Genomic DNA, 24,549 nt, shown 5'->3' with positions numbered 1-24,549 from the left:
CCAAAATAATTGTTAGTTGCAGCCCTATTTCAGATACATTTCCTATGTTATGCCACGTCTACCTCGAGTTTCAAACCCACAGGTGGTGAGCTGCTCTGAACCGCCTGCTCTTCTGTTTCATAACATTTTTCCACATTATTGAAAAGGGTGAAGAAGAGGCTAGTAGAGAGAGACACAGAGGAAATGGATGTGGAGTAGAGCAGATGGCTTTGATCAACTGCTCATGCTTTCAAGAGATGGGATTCTCTAATGGATAGTCTAGACAGACTTTGCTTTTCATTCAGTTTTTATTCAGGAAGAGTGGAGTGGAAGACTTCCGTAGACGCTCAGAGCATATACACTGACCAGCCACAAAACTAAAAACATAGACAGGGGTCATTAATGTCATGGTTGTAAACCCTGTAAAATTGATTCAATATTTTACTGAATAATTAAACATTTTTACCACAGAAAAAAACGTACTTTCGCTGTATAGAACTTGAGATGTGCCGAATGAGCAGGGATACATACCGTATTTGGGCTTGGTGTTTGACAAGTTTCAGGGGTGCCACAGTCCAGCATTCGAACACAGGCTGGCGGTGAACCTTCTTGACCAACATAAATCTCGTCACACACCAGCACCAAACATGAACAAAAACGCTCTTTCCCAGAGCATCTTACGAAAGTGCTTATATAGTGTCATATATAATTCTGCCTTGCACCAACTTATTTCAGGTAGGCTCCTGACTCATTAAAACCCTGATCGGGATAAAGAAGTTAAATGTAAAAATTACTTGGTGCTGATTATGTGGTGAATGGTGTGAACTATGGGTGAATGAATGAGAGTCAAAAGCATGAAAAAAACATGAAACTAGAGAGAAAAAAATAGGAAGAGAAAATAAATATTTAGCCATAAGGCAGGATTACAAAAACGAATTATTTAGTCCAAGATGTGTTGGTGCTGTATCAAAAAAAACATCTGTTTCTTTTTGAAGGCACATCTGTTTTTCTCTGAAGGCAAATTACACACCTTGATGATTCCAAAAATTTTTATTTCACACCAACAACAAAAAAGCAGTTATATTTTGAAATGATCACACATCAGTTATCAATCAATCTATGTATGCTATTAATTTGTGCAGACTACTAATCAGTATGTCTGCAATATAAAATGGAACCTTGAACTTTAAGAACATGACTAAGTCTCCCAAAACAGATTTTTGGCCCAATTCTAATAAAATGCAGTTTGAGACTGAAAAAACAATATGAAGGGTATCAGATGCATTGTCACTCAGATTTCCATGCCTAGAAATGTTCTGGTGCTTCAAGGCAAACTCAGGCCAAATTTCTGACAGTATATTTCAAACAAGAAAAAGCTGCACCAAGACGTGGGAACAATTATTGGAATTAAAAGACCACTTACACAGAAAGACAGACACTTAGGAGCCAAAACTCAAGCTCAGTTTAGGAATCCATGACACAAAATCCACTAGAATTGATTAGAATGGCCAATTTAAGATGCAGCATCCCACAGCTTGATATTTATAATGTTCAGGCAAAATATTAAAGTGACCTCCTGTATCCACACTCATTGTCAGTTTTATCAGCTCCAGTAAATATATAGATACATTTTAAGTGTTGCATTGCATACTTAGCCCTTTCATTGTGTGGTGTTGGGTTAGTGTATTTGAAGTGTGTCACATTTAAATGCCATTGTACTCTGAGCCTGACTCTCAAACATAAACTGCTGAAGCAGTGTTTCCACTAGGATATTTTGTTCAGCAGCAGGGCAGACACCCACCCCCACATCTGCAGGTGAATGTGAAAAGGAAAAGCAGGGAGAACCGAGCAAATTCAAGTTCATTTTTTACACTCTTCTTTTATAAATTAGATGAAATACTGTACAAATTTCAGCATAAATAATATGTAATCTACATTCTGAACTCAAAAGTAGCAGTGCTGTGTTTACACTAATAGATGAAACCCCTACTATGTAACTAGACTCCATAAAAAGTGAGAATTATGGCTGGAAGTTGTGGCCAAATATGGTAAATTATTAATCAACATAAAAATAGAGACTGCTGAAGCAGTGTTTTATCTAGAATTTTTTGCAGCAGCTGGGCAAATCCCCCTACTTTCTGCAGGTGAATATGAGAAGGCAGAAAAAGCCAGATTCAAGTTCGTCTTTACACTCGCATAAATTCAATGAAATACAAGCATACGAGCATCACGTATCACACTTAGTATCAGTTTTCTGTCTCTTCTTTATTTTTGAGTTGACAGATACAAGCTATACGTGGCTAGGATATTATTCTTTTTTATTATATTATATTATTATTATCTGTTTATTATTTGCTTGAATGTTTCAAATGCTGAATCAAAAGTAAAAAATGGCCTCATGTTTTCCTTCATATGAGGATTTTAGCTGTACTTATCTCCTTCTTAAATTTCTGTTTGGAGGATTTTCTGGTAGGCTGATTTTAGCTTATAGAAATATCCTACCTAGTGTTTTATTTTGGTGAACTGTAGTTATACTATGGTAGCCCATTTAGACACTGTAGCACAGCTCTTCTATACAGGTTTTTATATATGTTTTCCAACTGTAAAGCCTGTAAAACCTCATGTTAGCTACTTTTCTTTTCTCTCTCTTATGCCTATATCCATAATTTCAAATTTAAAGCCCTCTGCAGAGATATGCTTTTGGGATTTCCTGACATTAGAAAACAATCCAAAGCATCAGCTACTAAATTAATGTAGTGGAAATACTGCACAAGTGTGAATATTCCTGGTTAAATAATTTTGTTGTTTATCATGAAAGATAAATAACTAAAAGGCTAACATAGTTTTCTCCACAGAGTCTAGACTTTTTTATATGCTCTTTGCAGTTTGATGCAGATGTGGGCCATTTCTGGCAAAGATTTGGCACTGTCTGTACAGGCAAAATGCTTATCAACCAAGGTAGCCCACATTGGCCTATTAACAATGTTTAGTTTTCCCACACGTCACAAATCAAACATGGCCTACTTCTGGTAAATATATGGCAGTGCTGGCCAAAGCAAACTAGCTGGGCCAAAACTGGCCAAAAAAGTAACTTCTGGCGACATATGGCTCTAATTTGGCATTTAGTGGACCTCATTTAGCAAGCAGGAGCAGTCCAGAGGCATTTTTCTGTGTGGCAAGTGGGCAGTGAAAATCAGGGATGTGGGCCAGACCTAGGTCAGAATACTTTGGCTACTGGACCTCATCATTAAAATCTTACAGAGCATCACTGAGTAATCCAGCTCAAAAGCCAATAAAAACAGTTAAAAATCCCTAGATTTAAAACTAAGGAAAGAATTGACTCACAAACATGATTCAGACATTAGATCAATTGTCTATCAAACCATTGGGTAATTACCCAGCTCCAAATATTACTGATAATCACAATGTTATCTTCAAACAGCTTCAACTTTGCTCTGGTTTCAGGGAAACTGCAGATCAAATTGAGATACATAGTTGATAAAAACTGAGGAGTAGGGTTTGATTAAATGCTGGGGTAAAGCACAGAACATTAATAATTCATGAATAGGGTTTAATTCCCTGCTCTGGTAAAGCACAGATCACTAATAACTGATGGGGTTTGATTTCCTACTCAGGTAATACAACTTACATGTATTATAAAGTTAAAACAGGGTTTGTAAAGTGCCACTGACTTCACACCATTTGCAGTATTTAACAGGTCTCTGTGACTCTTCTTCTGCTCACAGACACTACTGCTGGAGTCTCCACACGTGTTTAAGCTCCAGCGTGTTCAAACACATAACTCTCCTGTCCAAAGGCATGTTTTCCTCAGGCCAAGCTCCGGTCCAGATAAACGCCAATCGTAACCACTGACCTAATTTGTGTCTTCGGGGACTGATTTAATACCCACCTGTGTTAATATGCAAGAGTGTAGCCACATACAAGCTGTAATTTAAAGGTGTTTCATTGTCAGCACTGCATTTTCTCCGCAATCTCCTGCCACACTGTCCTTCGTCCTGCAGTGGCCGGCTGTTTATTTCTGTAGAGGATAGCACAGTAGTTATTTCAGATGGACTCTGCACAAAGATAACAGAACAAGGGTCAAACAAGACCCAACAGCAAAGCCATCTTTATCCTTGTGTAGTCTTTTAAAATATATGTGCTTACCATTTTGAAAATACATTCTCATGCTATGTGAAATTCTATGTAATCTCATAAAGTTATTGAACTCAGCTACTTTAAATTGCACACATTCCTGACACAGATGTTCAGTTATGCACCCAATACTTGTCTCATCTCATCTCATGTAGACAAGTATGAAATGAAGTGGAATGCTGGAGCAGCTGCACTTGAACCTAAGTTCAGCGTACCCAGTGCCACGTTTGGGCTTGAGGGGTATAAAGCTTACCACCAATATGGGACTGTGGAGCTGGGTTAAATTGAAGTGGTGTTTGTGGTCCATAACTAATAATACAACATCAGTACATGACCTTACATAACATCTTGAGTCTGAATCCCATCAGAACTGAAATATTCTAACATCTAATCTGAAGCCTTCCCAGAAGTAGTTATATATTAAGATAAATTCTGACATGACTGTGTAGATTAATGTGTTGGTTAGCCAGTGTAGACAGCAGGTGTGGTGCCAAATTTTCAATCCAATTCAGAATGCAGTATCCCTGTCATATATATATATGGAATGCAAAAATATGTTCACAGTTCCTTTGGTTTAATAGAAATGTATTTGAGTTGAGACACAATACAAATTTTAATTAATTATTCATCAGAATTTGTAGTTAATCACAATTAATCGCAGGTGTTTTTGTTTGCACTTATTTGACCCTATAGTGTAGATTTACCTGGTTGAAATTGGTATATTTAGTAACAGACATGAGTGGACATTACAAGCTATTTCAGATGGGATTTATTACTTTCAGAGTGCAGCCCTGACCCATTAACTTTAGCAGATTATGGAACAGTATTTTAGAGGCAATAATAATACATCCAGATGGACATAATCAACAGCTGTATACTCCTACATACGGATAACCTACAATAGTATTTAGATATACTCTGAGTTACTGCCTCTGTTCCACAGAGACTTCTGTGTAACGTAAATGTATTTTTAATCAACCAAAAACTGTTTACTACTGAGTCTTGGCACGCTGGCCTACCACTCATTATACATTTTATACAGAATGGCAAGATGAGGTGTCTGCTAGTGATTGATGACTGGACATCAGCAAGAATCTTGCTGATGTGAATTGTGAATTTCTGACTTCATATCACCCCTGTGGAACACATTACAGTAGGGTTAACTTCATAAAAATGTATATATTTTACATTATTAATTCTTAAAAGAAACAATATCAATTTTGAAAATATAGTGTTTAGTTATAATGAGCCTGTGAGACATAATTTTAGACATTGTCTAAAATGGTTGCCCAATGTATTTAAGTACACAGCTGTTTTATTTGCCCAAGTTTACGTCAAACTTCCTTAATCATACTAATCATTTTTTTAACCTTTAGTGAAAAACTTTATGCACTATGAAACTATGTCTCAGGTTATTGAGCAAATCTGGAGCAAGCTGAAAAATGTATACATTTAATTTTTGCCCAAATATGACGTCCAATTTGCTTCAATGTTAATAAAGTGGTGCCTTCTTTAGAACATAATTTGAATGAACTTCTCTTCCTCTGACTAGGCTTCTATTATGGAGTCACAGAGGTTGAAGGTGAAGTCTGTGGACATAAGTCAAGTCTATGGAGCCTGTCTTGACAGTTAGACAAGTGCTGATGAGCTTAAGTGAAAGGTAAGGCGCTGGAATGTGTCTGGGGAAAAATTAGCCCTGAATATTAGCATAAGATCAGAGAAGAGGTCGAGGCAATTCTGATGATTAAAAAAGAGGTAAACCGAGGAGTTCCGCCCTCCTCATCATGGCTGGAGGCTTATCATTAAGCCTGAAATACTGCACAAGAGACTGTGGGTGAGACACCACAGCCCGGCTCTCTGGAAATCCTGCCCTAGGCTAGACGCAGTGTTATGGATGGAGAAGCTAGGGGTCAATGAGGTTGATTAGTAGAGCCTGTGGGGTGGACACAAGAGACCAAAGAATGCTTTTGACCTTCTGTATTTGCAGTAAGAAGAGACGACTGATGAATTATACTACACCTTTCTGCACTCTGGGCTCCTGACCAGCAAAATATGGGTTACGTTGACAGACAGGAAAAGTTTGGCACATAATGTTTCACACTACCATTCCATTCCACCTTAAATGGGTAATTTTCAGGTTGAAGGTATCAATCTTCCTGTTAAGATTTACCATTTCAAATGAAAACGATTAAAATTTTAATAAGAAAAAAAGCAAAATAATATATAAAATTAAGAGAATATTTCCTCTGAAAAAAAAAGCTCTACTGTTTGTCAACAGCCCTAGCTTGGTAAATGGGGGAGGAAGCCAAAAAACTAAGGTCTTGGTCTGAAATGACTTCAGCTTTTTTTATGTGCAGAACTGGCAGAACCATGGGCGAGAAACTGAATCGTTTGGATGTTAGAGAGACCTCAGAGCATTGAAAAGCATGAAAAAAGACATAGATGTTGCTCAATTTCTGTTCCATTTAATATGGAACTATGGACTAAAAATTTGGGAGACTGTTAACTGCATGAAAGGAAAAACATACCAAATGTGCTACAAATTGAGCAGCTCAAGTTACAAATGAGTTTCTGTAGTAATTCAAACAGTGAATAAAAAATTACGGACAAGTTAAACTTAAGCCACAAGTTAAACTTCAGCTACGGTCGGTTTCTTACACAAACATATAGTTCCACTTTTAAAGATGCAGAGCATCTGATTAACACAGACAGGGAGGAATTTATAGAATGATCTACATTGCCTTAAAGTTTAGCCTTGGATCACAAACACAACTCCAGCTCATCCCATAAGTTTTGCATGGAGCTTAATCACTCTGGAGAACGCATACCCACTGCTTCACTAAGCAATGTTGTGCAAATTTACAAGCCTCTGGCCCACTTTTACCATTGAACCTGATGACCTTAGGTTCATGTGTAGCTGCTCCAGAGTGTCCCATTTTTCTATGGTGATTACATTCGTACACATTGTGCACAGAGTGCCACTCGTCAGCTGTATCCTTAATTTAATTATGTTAACTAATTACGAGGGTGTCTATAGAGTGGAATTGTTGGGGATACATGGTGCATGGTGGATAAGACGTGTCATTCAAGGCCAGAGTGTGGGTTTATCAGGAGGAAAAAGTGTGTCATGCATTGTTGGGTTCCAGCAGTGGAAACATGGCCATACAGTAGTTTTCAGTTCTTAGGATAGGATAGTTTTACCGGCAGCGTTTGATAAACTAGCTTTGCACTCCCACTAGCCTCAAGCGTTAGGCGGAGGCTCATCATGGCTCCACTTAGAAAAACAAGCAGTGATTCCTCTAACTCCCAGATAGAAAAACAATCTGCTCTCCAACTGGCCCTGACCTAGGCCAAGGGCTGTGTTTGTGTAGGCTAAAACTAGGCCTTTCTGGGACGGTTCCAGAGCAAGGAGCTTGGGGGACTTTGATGACAGCTTGATTCATCATTAGGAAATACCACAGCAAAATCTGCTGTTAGCGTCAGTGGGTAAACAGGACATACAGTGATAAAACATGAGCAAGACATCGTACTCACAGCAAACAATTGAAATCAGGGGTTGATGCAGTCTTAAAAAGGAACAAGAAGGTACAAGAACTCTAAAATTTATGCCTATAATGAAACATTAGGTAGTATTTTACCTTAAAATTACAGCTTCAAATTACTGTAATGATCCACCAACCTGTAATAGGGGGAGAATAGAATCTCTGTCATTGCTACTCCAGGCTCAGCACTGCAGAAACTGCACTGTGTGACTTTAAGGAGAGGGTAGGAATTTTCTACAGGTGTGTGTGTGTGTGAGAGTGACTGGGTGAGTGTGTGAAATTTGCCAGAGGTTCTAGGGACAAGGTGAATGTGTGAAATAGTCCAGAGGGTTGTGTGTGTTTGTGTGTCTGTGTGAAAAAGTGACTGGGTCAGTTCTCCACAGGAGTGAGCCTGTGAATTTGTGCAATTGTGCACAGTTGTGACTAGGTGAATGTATGAAACTGTCCACTGGTGTGAGTATTTGAGTGACGGCGTGAATGTTTGAAATTGTCCACATATGTGAGTGACTGGGAGTACGTGTGAAATTGTCCATGTGTGTTAGCTGCACCTACCTGCCCTGCCTTGCTCCAATGACTCCAGGCAGGCGTCTGACCAAGCAAAACCCTGATCAGGATGAAGCAATTACAGAAGATGAATGAATGAATGAATGACATCAAACCCTCACAACTCTCAGATATTCCAACATCCACTGTAAAATCTGCATTATAGAGCAGCCCCTTTTAGGTGTAGCATCCTTATGTCTACAAACAATACAACTTACCTGATTACCTGTTTTCTCTCTGTTTCTCTCTCTCTCTCTCTCTCTCTCTCTCTCTCTGCAGCCTTTGGATGAGGAACAGCTTAGGACGCTGCTGCTGGAATGTGAGATGGATGTAAGCAGATGTAGTGGCTCAGGCCCAGAAGATTCTTCCCTTAGTCCTTACTGTAATCTGGATGGTCAGGCCATGTCTCTGCTGGCCACTACACCATATCTCTCCAGCTCTGCTCTCTCACAGTTACTGCAGGAAACCTGTGAGACCCCAAGTACCCAATCACCTTCTGTAAAGACCCTACCCAGCACAGAGCATTTATGCTGAGAATCCATGCTTAGAAACTCCTAACATGTTGTAATGCATTTGCTCCACAGGCCATATAGGTGCACTTTGTAGGTCTACAATTAAAGACTCTAGTCCATTTGTTGCACTGCCTACTTTGTTAGCCCACTTTTGTATGCTCAGAACCTCCACAAAACCACCACACACGTTACTTGACTGGATTGTGCTGCAGTGACACTGATGTTGTGGTGGTGTGTTAGTGTTGTTAGTGTGCGGTACCAGTGTGTGTGGATCAGACACGGCAGATTACTGCTGGAGTTTTTAAACACTGCGTCCACTCACTAGACATCCTCTAATCCATCATCAGTGGACACAGGACACTGTTGGTGGACTATTCTCAGCAGTGACACTGAAGGGATTAAAATGTTCATCACTTCTGTGTCTGTTCGACTCCAACCACCACCACACACACTAACATAACACCCCCACGTCAGTGTCACTGCAGCGCTGAGAATGACAATAAGGCAAACAATGTATGCAGAGCAAAGGATGGACTACAGTCTATGATTATAGAACATAAAAAACTGTCCCTTTATGATCAGTGGAGCTGATATAATTAAGAGTGCGTGCAGAATATTAAAGTGTCTGACAGACAGTGTATGAAAGTACATTTTTCTTAGATTTATGGGGAGGACATTTCTGACATATTTGCCCCAAAGTGCTGAATCTTAATCTACTCTTGAGTTTTTTGTCTTCTTCTACATACTTCCAAGTTCACTTTTATCCACAAGCAGAATATCTATTTAGAGCTCAAAAAGAAGGTGGAGTGTTATTTAGTGCACTGAATTAACATGAGTTTTTGCATCTCATTTAATGATTTACATTTTTAAGTGTGATAATATCAGCTTGCTTTTCATTATCAGGGAATTAAATATGCTATTCATACTTAGAAAACAGAACGCCAGGCACCTGTTTAGGGACATTATAAATGGCTGTGCATTTTGCTGGCGTGGAGCTTTGGTGCTTTAGTGCTTCAGCTGTTCAAACAGGACGTGAAAAAGCCACAAAAAAATGCACCTGGTTGTGTTTTTAGATCCCAGTCTTATGAGCACACATCATACAGACATAGAGCAAAGGGTGTCTCTTTGAGGAATGTCACAGCAGGGTGTAATTACGCTCCAAAAAATCTCTCTAAATTATAACAAGGGGGTTTTTTCAACAAAACCTTTCCAACATGCTTCAGATCCACACTTCAGTAACTAAGTACTGGAGTTTCTGAATGTTGTTTTTTGCATGTTTGAATCTTGAATTTGTTTAGAAGGTTTTAAAAGGAGTTTCGCCTTTTCATTTTCCCTTAAACACAGTTCTCATCCTGTTAACATGGCTTTGAGTATAGCACGGAGGGTTTAAGCATTCAGAGCTTGATGTTCATTCATTCATCTCTGAGTGCTTTTTCTTATTTAGGGTCACAGTGGGTCCAGAGCCTAACCAGAATTGTTGGCGGTACGGCAGCCGCATGCTCCATATAGTGGAGTATTACCCAGTCTCTCTCACAACCAACCCACCTACCAGCATGTGTTTTTGAATTGTGGGCAGTAACTGGAACAACCAGAATAAACCCACACAGACACAGGGAGAACACACCAAACTCCTCACAATGACCCGAGATGAAGCTAGAACCTAGGACACTAGGACCCTGGAGGTATGTGGCAAGGACACCAACCGCATGCTCCATATAGTGGAGTATTACCCAGTCTCTCTCACAACCAACCCACCTACCAGCATGTGTTTTTGAATTGTGGGCAGTAACTGGAACAACCAGAATAAACCCACACAGACACAGGGAGAACACACCAAACTCCTCACAATGACCCGAGATGAAGCTAGAACCTAGGACACTAGGACCCTGGAGGTATGTGGCAAGGACACCAACTATAGTGATCATTTTGTCTTAGTGGTGGTAATAGGAACCAGACATCTCAGGAATTAATACCTCACAAGGGAGTTATTAAAGGAAATGGTTATGGCTAAACTATGTGATAGTTATGGTTATGCTGAGTATGAATAGTATGTAGAGATCAAACCCCTGCTTCCGATTACATGAAATTGGTGGAATTCCCATTTCATACTTTGATTACATAAAAACTCAGACAGCCAGAAAAAATATCCATGTCTGTTTAACTGTTTATTGTTCTGTTGTTCTTGGAAACTAAATGATATGAATAAAAAAAAAAAAAACAGCAAATCTTTGGTTAAAACTTGCAGTATTAAAATACATAGTAGCCCTAATTGTACAAAAAAGGGGGATTGGAGGGGGAGGCAAAATAAAAGCAACAAACAATAAACAACAATAAAAACATCCTCAAGTCAGTGTGCAAACAGTTTATACAGACCAGAAAAAAAAACACTTCCAATGTCAGGTCACACTTCCTGATAAATTATTTAAATAGCATATATCTACAAACATGAAATTACTTTTTAAAATAGATAAAAACAATTTTAATAATAACTTATTCCTTAAAAATGCATCATCATTCATTCACTAAGCACATCATAACTTAAAAGTCCATTTATGCCCTGTTGGGGTGCTTTATGCTCCAAAAATATTTTGTATTATATACATTTTGAAAATATAGGATTGTACTACATTTGCTAACTACATTAAAAAAGGAAGAAGCCAACGGGTTTATATTCTGCAGCTAAAACGTAGTTTGATATTTTAGTCAGTTTCAATTTACAACAATGAGGTAATATTTGTATATTTGTTTTCCTTTGTTTAGAATACAGAGCATTCTCATTCGTACAAGTCATGCACTCTGTGCTGAAAAACTAAGAAACAACTATACACTGGCTTGAATTGGATGAACTTCTACACAATTAAGGTCCAGTTTGATCTTCAATTTCTATACAATTAAGTGACAAAGTTGCACTGAGATGAGAAATAATTCAAGGAGTGTCCAACAAAATATATACACACAATGTATATGCAGTGGCACTTTTTCTTTTTTTTCTTTTTTTTTAAATATCAAATGCTTTGTAAATCTTTGTTAATAACCCTCAGGTCCCTACTGTTCTGTTTTGAAAGGCTGATGACAAAGGTTCTTCTAACCCTGAGAACAGCTTGGAGAACAAGTCTCCAGAAAAAGGCAAGTGACATGCTGTCATCAACGGATATGAAATGTTTATGGCCATGGAACTAATGGATTAATCTAATAAAAAGAAAAAGTCAAGTCCATAAGTCTGGGGTGTTTCTCTCTCACACACACACACACACACAACAACAACACACACATACAAACTCAGAGAACACACTAACTCTCTTGAAGTAAAAAACGCCAGTCCATTTCTGTTTACACCGTCCTGTGCATTCTCCCTCAACAGTTCTTCTGTGGGACCTCAGACCCACTAGAAAGAAATGGAACTCCTTTTGCTTTTCTTCATTTTATGAGAGGGTTCTTCCTTTCTTGATTATAGTCCACAGCAGATCTGAGGTTTAACTTTGCAATTATAGACAATTACGCTTCCTTTTCTTGGTCCTCCATTATGGGAGGGAGAACCTGACGCGGTTTAGGAAATTCAGAAGTCTTTCATGGTTCATTCTCACTCTGTGCAGGGATGTCCACTTTCTACCTGCTTTTGTCTATTGTCCTTGTCCAGGTAACAGCTACTGGCCCTCAATGTGAGCCCCGAGGGGTCACATGACCTGACCTTGCCGCTTCTCCCTTTGATCACTTGGTCCCACATATGGAAAGAGTATGTAAAGGCTTGGTCCCAGAACATATATAACATGTTTAAATAGATTGACGACAACAGACAAGAGGCACATTCTTCAGGAAAATCCCTTTTCTTCCCGTTATATATCTGGATAGAACAGATAGATAATATCAGTAAAGCATATCAAGGCCAGGAAATTTTGTACAAAATGTAACGACACTAAATAATTCAGATTCAATAGTATTACCGGGTCAAAAACACATTAAAATGATTTACCTCTACATTCATATTTGAGGTCTGAGAAGTACACCATCTCCTGAGAGAAGACAAAGAGCCCAAGTCTTCCACCAGCATATGTCTTGTCATATACGCTTCCAGAATCTGCCATGACTTTCTTCCCCTCGTACATGATAACCCTGGAAGGTTACAAGAGGAGTGTGAGACGCATGCCAATGGCTTTCAAATGCTTTTTTGGATGCAGTCTTATCCTTTCACACTAACCTGATGTGTCCAGTTTTAGGTCTGTGGATCAGATGCCATCTGTAGGCAGTGTAATCCTTCCAGCCAATGTTCTTTGGGTCATGCCACAAAGTGCGCACCTGGAATTGAACACAGTTCAAATGAAGTGAGAATTGCACCTACCTCACAGATCTGACTGCTTTCTTCCATATGAAGGAATGTTTTTTGTTTGAGATCAAAGTGCTGCTTACCTGTCCTGGTGTGTCTCCTGTATGCCACAAAGCATTCCTGAGATGCTCTCCTGGCCCTGTGGTGGAGTTAACCACTTTGATGGACAGTCCAGAATAGCCCTGAGCTTTCGTAGGTGTGTGCGACCAGTATGTCTGGGTGATCTGTTTCCACATCACCACATAGAAGCGAGAACTGGATTGGTAGCCAAAAACGAAACCGGCATAGTCGTCATCTCGGTCTGTGTTGATGAAGAAGGTTCCACTGAAGTCCACAGCATTGAACTCATCATAACCTGAAATACAGAGGGTAATTATTAATAATGTAATAAAGACTGGATTTGATCTGCTAAGATCTATGAAGAATCCATTAAGCTCTTCAGCTGCTTACCAACAGCAATGCCAGGATCGCAGTTGACAGTCTGGAGAAGCTCTTTTCCCTGATGGCGGACCACCCAGTTGGGGTCGATTTGTGAGGTTCCTGTGGGGTCAAGAGGAACCATCTGGAACCTGCGGAAGTCTGTTTCACTGATGGCAAAGTTCTCTGGACAAACATCTTCAATATCAGGCACATTGTCTTGGTCAAAGTCATCTTTGCAAGCATCACCACGCCCATCACCTGAAAGAAATTGAAATATTTATGTTAATAATTAAAGGAGAGAAAGAGTAAAAAAGACTATATATCAGAATATAATTCTGATTCTCTTGGACTGTCCTTACCATCTGAATCAATTTGGTCTGGGTTGAAGGCCAGTCTACAGTTGTCTTTGTCATCTGGGACACCATCGTTGTCATCATCGTGGTCACATGCATCACCCTTGCCATCCTTGTCATGATCAGCCTGGTTGGAGTTGGGGATGTATGGGCAGTTGTCCAGATTATTCTGATGCCCGTCCTCGTCAATGTCCTGGTTGCTGTCGCACTTGTCGCCCACGTTATCGGAATCAGAGTCAATCTGTAGGAGGGGAGGAATGAATGAAGCTGTTGTCCCTATAAAGCAGTGCTAACAGTCTTTGTACTGAATCACTGAATCACTAATTCAGTGGCTCTTTTCATTGAAATTGTCTTTTCCAGGATTAACTGCTCCATGTCTAGGGGTTTTTCTTCAGATCATTTAACATAAGGCAGAAATTTTGATCATCATTTTATCCATGATATTTATACATCCCCATAAATCTCTAAGAGATTGCAAACAAGGAGACCAGTAAGAAAATTTGCTCTTTAAATTATTGATTTAGCAGTTAGCTAACTCACATGTACCACTCAAATACCCGATGAGGGGTATTTACACCAGTGAATGTGTGTGTGTGTCTGTGTTGCCCTGTGAAGGACTGGCGTCCCCTCCAGGGTGTATTCCCGCCTTGCGCCCAATGATTCCAGGTAGGCTCTGGACCCCCGCGACCCTAAATTGGATAAGCGGTTACAGATGATGGATGGATGGATGGATGGATGGGTATTTACACCACCTCCTTTGAAATCAAGGCAATGTCTGGGAATGCTGCCCAACCCTTCAGACGTAGCTTGCAAAAGAAATCCCAGATGTACTACAATCATGGAGAAAAAGTGTGAGAAGTAGAAAGAGGACTTACCTGATCAGGGTTGTGCTCTAATGGGCAGTTATCACAATGATCACCAACTCCATCATAGTCCGTATCTCTCTGGTCAACATTGTACACATATGGGCAGTTGTCCTTCTCATTCAGGATACCTGAGCAATGGAAGATGATTTCATTAGCCAGTCTACATTCTGTTTGTTCACATTAAGTAGCTATTAGTTTTATGTTTGAATGCAATTGCTTTTGTGCCTTACCATCACCGTCAATGTCAGTTGCGCAAGCATCGCCTTCTCCATTGTTGTCTGTGTCAATCTGATCAGGGTTACTGTCATAGGGGCAGTTATCACAGCGGTCACCAACTTCATCACGGTCCTGGTCGTACTGTCTTGGGTTGAAGATAAACTGGCAGTTGTCCTGTTTCATACAAATCAAACAAACAAAAAAGATTATTTCCTAAACACTTTACTCTAAATCAGTGGCAAATACATGTACCAGTAGATATTCAAACTGCTGTTTCTTTTGTATGGACTGAAAAGTTAGAAATACACTTGCCCTTCAAAGTGAATACTAAATCAATGGTTGGAACTGTACACCACACTCTACACTTCAGCTGTGTTGGTATGTAAAATTTGGCTCTTGTTCAGCTACTGTTTACTTGCCCTGTTAGATGTTTTCCCCAACACAGAAGTTTAATTTATGGCTGTAGAAGCAAAAGGTCTTAGGCCACTGACGTTATGCCCACAGCAAAGCTGTTATTTATATGCTCCTGGCAGACCTGCACACTGTTCCACACTCTCCAAATCCTTTGTTCACGCTGTTTTCCTTATAATGCTGCACCTTGCATACCCAAGAATGTCCAATAGGAAGAATGTGTTTTGCTCTCACCCTATCATCAGGGATCCCATCATTGTCATCATCGTAATCACAAGCGTCTCCAGTTCCGTCTTTGTCGTAGTCTTCCTGGCCGGAGTTGGGAAGGTCAGGGCAGTTGTCCTAAAAGAAGATACATTTGGATTAAGGGGTTGCAACCTCAATTATATGGTAAAGTAGTTTTCAATCATACAGTAAAGAAAGCTGTAAGATACCTTCTTGCAATGGTAGGTGGCATTTTCAACACAGCGAAGGTTGGTGTTGGGCCAGCCGTCCAGGTCAGTGTCTTCACCACAGATGTGGCCGTTTCCAGCGTAGCCAGGTTTGCACTCACAGCGGAACATGATGTCTGAGAAGACGCCCAAGTAAATACAGTTGGCATTTTTGTTGCAGTCATGGCTCCCATCCTCGCAAGGGTTCCTTGGCTCACAGACCTACAAAATCACATATGGTTTAGTTTTGCTTTGAACACAGAAGACTCTATCTGCTCTTATGGGTTTTCTAAGAGCAGTGGTTAATGTCAGTTCTCTCCATCCATTCCAAATGCTGGAGCGCTGGAGTATATTCATGTTTACTTGGTGTACAAATCTTGGAAAGAATTTTACTCACCTGTTTATTGGCCATAGCTTGTTCGATACCACGGCCAAAAGGCTGAGATCCAGAGTAACGAGGGGGGCAGGGAAGGCAATTATAGCCTGGTTCTGTGTTCTCACAGCGATGGACTCCGTTAAGCGTGAAACAGGTATCAGAAACATCTTTGCACTGAAGAAACAAGAGAATCTTTAGACTCAAGAACAGATCTATTGTTTGTGACTGACTGTCATTTTTCTTCACAATGCCAATACCTCATCAATGTCCTCGCAGTGTGTGCCATCTCCTCTATATCCAACTGGACACTCCCCACATGTCCAGGAGCCATCAGGGAAACTGGTGCACTTAGTGCCAGCAAAGCAAGGATTGGAAAGACAGCCATCTGTTCAGCAAAGGGACATTCGGTTAACATGCTTCAAGAATGGAATACAACAAAACAATTTTTACTATATGCTTCAAAGTAAAAGTTTGTTCTGTTCTTCAGTTAGATTAGAAATGATGAGAGCATAATTAAATACATCATTTTGTTGTAATATTGGTTTGTTCTTTTCTAAATAAAGTTACCAGTTCTTACCAATAGGACAGTCCTGAGAGTTGCATAAGCGTGTGCCTTTAGAATCACCAACACATTCCTTTCCACCATGTTTGGGCACCGGATTATTACAGAGACGATGTCTGGTCTGAAGTCCTCCACCACAAGTGAGAGAGCAAGCATCCCATGGTGACCATGGCCCCCAACCTCCATTTACTGTAAAGTCACAAGAATACTTAGTGAAAAGTGTTTACAAGCAAGTATTATTTTTATAATCAAGGTTAATATATGAAACCTTTTAATCTTCTCATATACTATATTTTCTAGAGTTCTTACTTGGGCATGGGGACATCTTGCATGGTTCTGTCTGTCTGCCCTCTCCTTGACAGTCCTTGCCGCCCATTTGTGGAGTAGGTGAGTTGCAGAGACGAATGCGGGTGATGACCCCCTCCCCACAGGTCACTGAGCATGAGGACCAGGGAGACCAGTGGCTCCAGCCTCCATCTTGCTTGACTGTGGAACAAAGTTATAATACTTTATTGCAGAACTTTATTCATAAGGCTACATGACATTTAAACATTGCCTTTATGACCACTGACCTAAACACACATTTACACTTGAAATACGTATTTCAGGTTCGCATAAGGTTGTTACCATAAAGCTGCTTTAGTTATCCAGTGAAGTATAATGATAAATGCATAACCTTTGGAATAAGCCATTATACGTGTTTATGTAGGTTTATTACACTCCTGTCATATGGCATTATAAATTATATCTTACTGAATTGTACAAGAAATAGATCAGTAAAAAAGCCTAACATGGAAATTGGGAACATATAAGCTTTAATTTGTGACTCACATCGCTTGTCGCATTCTTGCAGGTAGCAGTCTCTGGTTTGCACAGAGGTGCCGTCGCAGTTGCTGTTGATCCGGTCGCAGGAGCGTCCTCGCTGCTGGATTCCACGCCCACAGGTCACGGAGCAGTGTGTCCACTCGGACCAGGGTGACCAACCATCCTCAGCATAGTCACTCGCTAGAGAAAAGGGAAGAGATTGGTTAAGTTGCCTCAAATGGAGGAGAAAAATCTGTTGGGCTATGTGCATTATTGATGTTTATTGACCAGTGTTAAAAGACAGTGCACTTACGAGTTCCACAGCGTGGACAGCATTCACCATCGGGCACAGTGGCATTGGCACAAGGCATCAGCGGACAGGAGATTTCCCGACAAATAGTGGCAGAGTTCTGTGGAAAAGAGTGCTGTGTTCAATTCCATTCAGAAACTTTAGAATAAGTAAACACAAGTCTATCTTGCTTCTTGCCTGGACCTAATGTCTGTATTTAGCAGTAGAGGAGAACATTTGGCTTGCTCAGTGGAGTCCTGTGGCGTTAAAGCCCCAGATTGTTGTTTGTGGTTAGTTAGGATTGGTAGAGCCATCATAAAATTCTATGACTGGCATGGTAGCAGGTAATATGATTTGTATGTGCAAATCAAGAAACCCAAATTCACTGCTGTCTCTGCTTTTCTTCAAGATGCTAGGATGAATCCATTCGATTTAACAGTGAAACTATGCAATTCAGGATGAGTGAAATGCTTAAAAATGGTTCATAGTAAACATCTTAAACCCTAAGGAGCTTTATGTGGACCCTCACTTTATTTTTTACTTATATAAATACATAAAATTAATATTGTATAACTATTGTTTAATTTACCAATAATAGAGGAAGTCTTTATTCATACTTAATTATACAGATTTATTATCAGATTTAAATGATATTGTGATTTTAAATAGTTAACAATTTAATTCTATGAACAACAAGAAACATTCTAACAGATGGCCAGGTGTTCTGCGGTCTGTAAAATTCACCCAAGCATGACAAACCATTTGCACTTTATTATAACCCCCCCATCACTACTTACTGAAATTCTACTGGCAGTCCACTGCATCGCATGGAATGAGTGCAATTAAAAGGAATGGTCAGCCAATACAAATTTTGTTTTGGTCCTCTTTTGACTGTTTACCTTTAGTTGAACTCATAAGCTGTGGGCTTCCTTACCTGGCAGGTGCAGTGGGTGCAGCTGTCCACTGTCCACTCATCCTTGTCTTTGTAGATGACGCCATTGTGAAGGCAGCGGGGTGTGCTGTGGATCGTAATCTGGTTCTTTATTAAGTTGTTATCTGCAGTCTGGAGGGGCAAGAAGAAAGAAAAGAGGGTGTCTTTAGCAGAGCTACTGCACAGAGGGATGCATAGTTTGCAGCAGCAGGGATTCCATTGGATATGAATCAGAGGGGTGGAAAATGAAATCAAGAAGGCTTGCTGCTATTCACATGAGGCTAATTTGAGGTTTGGCAGAGAGCAGAAAATGACTAAGAAACAAGTGGCTCGGCAGTTGAATAGAGAGACAGATAAAGAAACAGAAAGACACAGAGAGAGACAGAGAAGTGCGGGGGTTAGCACAAGCTGAGCACAGCTGGTTTTGATACTGACCACTTGGCGGAGCTCGTTTGACAGCTGCTTAACCACCACACCAAGCCCCTTGAGCTCCTTAAACATGCTGGCCAGGTCCTCACAAGAGAAGCCACAGATGTCCTGGAGATCTGAATCACAGGGACAAAAGCAAAACATTCTGTCTGAGACTTTACAGGCCAATAAAGAACACAAATCCCAGAGTAAAGCCCAATAACCAAACATAGGAGCCCACCTTTGGTCTTGTGTCCAGTGTAATCTGTTCGGATAGCAGGACTGGAGCCATTCACAGGGTTGTCAAGTGTCATGACGTCAGTGATAAAAGTGGCTGTCGAGAGAATAGACACTATTGTTTGAATGGTTTGGTCTGGGTTTGGCAAAAAAAATGACTGATTTCAAAACTATGCAGGGTTAGCATAATCACTTACAGCTCTCACATCCCATGTTACGTTTGATGGTGTCCAAAGTGGTTCTGAAGACAAAGCGTACATTCTGGAGAACTCCCTGTAGGCAAAAGATTTTAAAAACAGCTCTCTGTAAGTGGTGTAGATACATAAGCATTTACTTTTTAAAAAGAATAACAAACGGCCACATGAATCTTTACATGGATTTGAAAGAATGAATAAGAATCAGCTTGCAAATATGCAACGTGCTAATACAGACTCACCATAAATCTGTCCTTCACTGCTCCCTTTCCAATCCGTAGGTTGGCAATATCAGCAATCTCCTTGGTCAGGATTTCGTGGATAGGCGCATCAAGCTCTCTGGTATTTATCTCTTCGCAACCAACATGCAATTGTGCACGGTCCTCCTGCACAAACAGGGTGATATTCTTCCAGCTGCCGCTCGCCAAATTGGCATCGTCAATTGACACAACATGTTGCTTGTCACCTATGGTGTAAACCAAATCCAGAGATTGCGCATGTCCATTGGAGATAATCTCGAAAACGGGACCAGAGCCGTCTTTCTTCTCCAATGTTAAAAGGCTGCCTCGAGTCTTCCTTGCTTGCTTCAGGTTGGCCAAGAAAAGGAAGCCCTTTTCTGTCTGGATGGAATACATGAGGTCCTTCAAGGAGTGCTCTGGGACAGCGGGGATCAGGTTGGGGTTGAGAATTTTGTAAGCAGGGCTGTAAGGCTCAGGACCCTTCACCAAGCTTACCCCGTGCTGCTTCTTACCGACACGGGCAAGCTCGAAAAGATCAAAAACACTGTTGTCGTCTCTGTTCTCTGTAAAGTTAACAAGGAAACTTTATTATAAGGGAGACTGACAACTGGGAGAACAATTATCCTAAAATTAAATTAAGTATTGATTCTTCAGTGTAATTCTCTAAAATGTCTTAAGAATTAATACATTTTTAAAGTTTTAAATCTTCAGTTTGCAAAAAAAAAGCTTTTATTCTCATCTCATATTGTAACTTTATCATTTCAACAATAAAATGAAACACAAAAATGTAAATTCCAGAAACTAAAATAGAACTGAATTTAAAGTGTAGTTTCAAAAATTGTATATCAGTAAAAACTGAATTATAACCAGATATTTGCCACTTATCTTTAATAAATCTATGGGCAAAATTAGTTGATTTACTGTTTGAAAATGTCTATTTTCAGCCAATAGTGCTCAATTTCCATTCATAACATTAACATTAAAACTTAGATTAAAATAAGCACATGCACAGTGATTAAGCCTTAAAAGTGAAGTTAGTATGTGCTCATTCTCCTTGAATACAAAAAAAAAAAACATGTCACTCAAACTTGTATTTATTTAAAGAAGCTGAATGTAGGCTACTTGAAAAAAAAAAAAGCCTGGCTTCTCTTTCTCACCTGCCATTCTGCTGCCTTCTGAAGCCCAGAGCATCAGCAGTAAAAAGAGTGCGGTGAACATCATGGTCAAAGCTCAGCACTTCTTCAGAGAGAGAAGAAAAAAAGTTTTTAAAACGAGTTGTTCCAGAAGACTGGTCATCCATGTGAATGAAGGCTTCGGAGAGTCTATTCACAGTAATACACAGACACTATAATACAACCCACACTCACCTGAGGGAGAAGAAGATATCCCAGAATAATGCAAAAAGCACAACAAAAAGCACAATGTCGTTAAAATCCCTTTGTTTCTACAAGTCTAAATTCCAGAGCGGTTTGTGGGTTATATATGTATAATAATTAATATTCTCTGTAAGTTTCCTCCAGTCGTCGGCTCTATCTCTCCTCGTCGTTGAGCTCGAACTCACTTCAGAGCCACAGCGCTGAGCACTATTTAAGTCGTTTACGGACATTCCTGAGGCACCGGATTAGCCAATCAGAATCGCAGGATGGAGAGATTGGGGCGGGGCCTCCGCTCTTACCTCAGCGAGGAATAGCCAAGAAAAAAGAGAAGCAGCATTCCATTTAGTAGAATTTCCATCAGCGGAGAAATATTTTAAAGACGAGCCAAAGCGTAAAAAGGAAAAGCAGATTTCAATGAATAAACCATCAGAAATGACCTCACTTTTAACTCTGAAGTCTCGGTTTTATTCCAAAAAAATAAGACAGGGGAACAAACACATAAACGCACATATATAACAATATTAATTTTCAAAGACAATTGATTTAGAAGGCTAATTAAAACAGAACTAAAAATAATGGGTAACCTGGGTAAAGGGGGTTATAATTAAGAGAGAGAGAGAGAGAGAGAGAGGAGGCCGTTTTAAAAGAGTTATATCCTGTTTTGAGTTGTCAGAGATATGGCCAAATTAAAAAGCAATGTCGCTGTTCCGATGTTGACCACTAGGAGCCGTTCTACTCCCCTTTCTCCTCAAAAACTGCCCTCAATATTTTGGCACCGAAGCACTGTTGTTGGGTGCTGAGAGACAACAAAAGTTTTAACCACATTAGGTAACCACATAGGTAAAAGTTAGTACATTTATGTTTAGAAACAAGTTATTTGACCAATAACTGAAACCTAAATAAAATATACTGACATGGGTATATTTGGCATGTGAAGAGCTAAATTAAGAGATTAATTCACTAGCTATGAGACATTTCAATATATTTATTTATTTATTTATTTACCTATACGTATGTTCCAACATGAGAAATATTACAAAAGCAGCAAGGTAGACGTAACTGGTATGTGGCTTTACCTAACATTTACACATGACAGTATCTTATTAAATGTGCAACATGAAATGTAAACATGGATTGTTGGTTTTCCAAGGGAAAGTAAAAATAATTTTAAAAGTTCACAATTTATGATGAGTACTAAAACTATAGTCTGGTACATTATGGCACATTATATCTTTGGTTTTCACAAAAAGTGGAATATTTAAGTCTTTTTCCTTTAAAGGATATGTTATTTTCAATTCAACAAATCAACATGTCCTATAACACAGGGTGCCAAAACATTTGCATATAACTGTGTTTCTCAGTGTATTTATTGACAGTTTATTTCGTGAGAAGTGTCGTCAATGTTTCTGGAAAATCTACGCAACTTGTAAAGTCAGGTATGTTGAGACGTGTCTATGACTTCACAGTGGTGGGTGGTGGAATGAGGGCATGGGTGGGCACCGGAGCTGTCCAGATTAGGAGAACAGCTTCCTTGCCCACCTTCTGGGGTTTAGAGACGTCAGCTGCTCTCTGTTTCCTACAGCTCTGAGATAGAGCATGTAGTACAGGAGCCGTTCTGTTCACTATCTCCTGAGCTGCAGTCACAAGACAAAAACACTCTCTTTCCAGTACACAGACTTTAGTCCAAGCAGGAATCCAGTCTTGAGCTTGATTCCATCAGTTACTGAAGAGACCTGAATTCATTAGTTAAATGTCAGCTGGAAATGTGCAGTAATCTGGATGCTTCAGCTCTTTCCTGAACTGGAAAAGCCAGGAGCCTGGAAAAATCTTCAGACTTTGTCAGTCTGAATGATGGGAGATGATGTTCTGTGTAGGAATGGAATCTACTAGGGATGCAGATATTTAGATTCAACTGATTTAACTCCCTGTTATTTGTAAACTGTCAGAAACTGTAAAAAGCACCTCTCACATGACTCAGGTGATCCCTTGTGGGTAAATGTTCAGTACAGTTTGCAGTATAGTTTCTCTTCAAAAAGACTTTCACTGCCTTTCTTGCAATAAGAGCTTGTAATCTTCTGTGAAAGCTTTAAACTAGATGTTGGAACATTGCTGTGAGGATATGACTGCATTCTGTCATTCTAGCATTAAGCATGATGAAGTCAACCACATGTGTAGCTACTCCAGAACGTCATATTTTCTGTGGAGAGTACACAGCTGTGTGTGCTTAACTGAACCTCTGCTATATGAAGTATCAACAAAGTTTGTCTTAAAGGAGCACTAGGTAGTATTTGGACATTAAAAGCACAGCTTCAAAATCATTGGGTGCTCCACTGAACCTGTAATAGTTAGAACTGAGCCTCTGTTTTTGCTACTCCAGGCTCAGCACTGCAGAAACAGCACTGTGTAACTTTTGGAGGAGGGTAGGCAACCACCCCACTCCCTCTTCCCCCTTCTTGATTTCTAGTCCGTGCTGTAAAAGTGAATTACACTCTGCAAATGTAGCTGGAGCTGAGAAGAAAAAAACAAAACAAAATCTTACATAGTGTTCCTTTAATGCATGGAATCTAGCATTTGAAATCTGGCAGTACTTGACATAACTAATGCGATCAAAGCCTCAGGGCAATGTTCCAGTACAATTCAAAGTCTTCCCAGAAATGAAAAGGCTGTTAAGGTGTTCATAACCTTGATTTAAAGGAACACTATGTAGTGTTTTTTGCAGAGTGTAATTCATATTTACAGCACTGTTGTTTCCCACCCCCCCTCGGGAATACATAGTGCATTTTCTGCTGTGTAAAGCCTAAAGTATCAAAGATAGAGGCTCTATTCTCCCTATTCCAAGTCAGTAAAGAATCACAATGATACTGAAGCTGTAATTGTATGGTAGTTTTAACTACCTAGTGGTCCTTTAAAAAGTAATGTTGTATGGAAAGATTCCATATACCTCTGGCACTGTCGTGTAATTAATGCGTCCTGTAACACAGGAAAGATATCCAGACTTGAATTCTGTTTGCTCTGTCCTCTCTGGACTTTACTGGACATTGAAAAATGTATTTTATACGTGACAAAACAAGGCCAGGGGAACATATCATTTCAACTTCCCTTACCATCCGCTGAATGCTGTTCAAATCAACATGCAAGTCCAGTTCTTGATTTGCTACCAGAGACTCCATCAAACGCTGGCTGAAATTTAGCAGGCCATAAACAGAAACAGATTACAGATAGAACATTGGAAGTTACGTCAATGTCTCATGATGAAAACAGGATGTTTCCAAACTTCGGCTTAAGACATATTTGTGAGATGCTAAAATAAAATTGATTAACCGTTCTTTGTTTCAAAATGCAGACTCCATCAAGATATCATCTCCGCCTGAACTAAATCAACAA

The 24,549-nt window shown here is 39.8% G+C and overlaps 2 protein-coding genes across 6 annotated transcripts in view; one reads left to right on the top strand and one right to left on the bottom strand.

Moving 5' to 3' along the window:
* The window catches only part of fsip1 (fibrous sheath interacting protein 1), a 58,206-nt gene extending 46,323 nt beyond the window's left edge, over nt 1–11,883 (top strand). For 4 of the 5 annotated variants that reach the window (XM_066673441.1, XM_066673440.1, XM_066673439.1 and 1 more), the window contains exons 11-13: nt 8,499–10,623; nt 11,492–11,593; nt 11,773–11,883. In XM_066673441.1, the coding sequence (XP_066529538.1) occupies nt 8,499–8,753 (255 nt within the window). In that variant the 3' untranslated portion in view covers nt 8,754–10,623; nt 11,492–11,593; nt 11,773–11,883. The remainder of the gene's footprint in view (nt 1–8,498; nt 10,624–11,491; nt 11,594–11,772) is intronic. The other variant, XM_066673443.1, reaches the window with a different exon arrangement.
* LOC136698609 (thrombospondin-1-like) lies at nt 10,634–21,321 on the bottom strand. The gene is made up of 23 exons (XM_066673438.1): nt 21,157–21,321; nt 20,947–21,028; nt 19,793–20,352; nt 19,554–19,629; nt 19,361–19,453; nt 19,147–19,256; nt 18,715–18,843; nt 17,805–17,901; nt 17,519–17,692; nt 16,997–17,173; nt 16,703–16,876; nt 16,383–16,510; nt 16,147–16,299; nt 15,753–15,971; nt 15,553–15,660; nt 14,922–15,081; nt 14,701–14,819; nt 13,832–14,066; nt 13,503–13,730; nt 13,136–13,407; nt 12,927–13,024; nt 12,702–12,841; nt 10,634–12,572 (listed from the first exon to the last, which is right to left on the bottom strand). Exons 2-23 carry the CDS (start codon nt 21,008–21,010, stop codon nt 12,565–12,567), a joined length of 3,522 nt encoding a protein of 1,173 aa, XP_066529535.1. The 5' UTR covers nt 21,011–21,028; nt 21,157–21,321; the 3' UTR covers nt 10,634–12,564.
* Nucleotides 21,322–24,549: the final 3,228 nt, after the last annotated feature.

This window comes from Hoplias malabaricus, chromosome 1, assembly GCF_029633855.1.
Source record: "Hoplias malabaricus isolate fHopMal1 chromosome 1, fHopMal1.hap1, whole genome shotgun sequence".
NCBI classification, from domain to species: Eukaryota; Metazoa; Chordata; class Actinopteri; order Characiformes; family Erythrinidae; genus Hoplias; species Hoplias malabaricus.
Note: the sequence above shows the minus strand (reverse complement) of the source record. Positions and strands in the feature narration are given on the sequence as shown.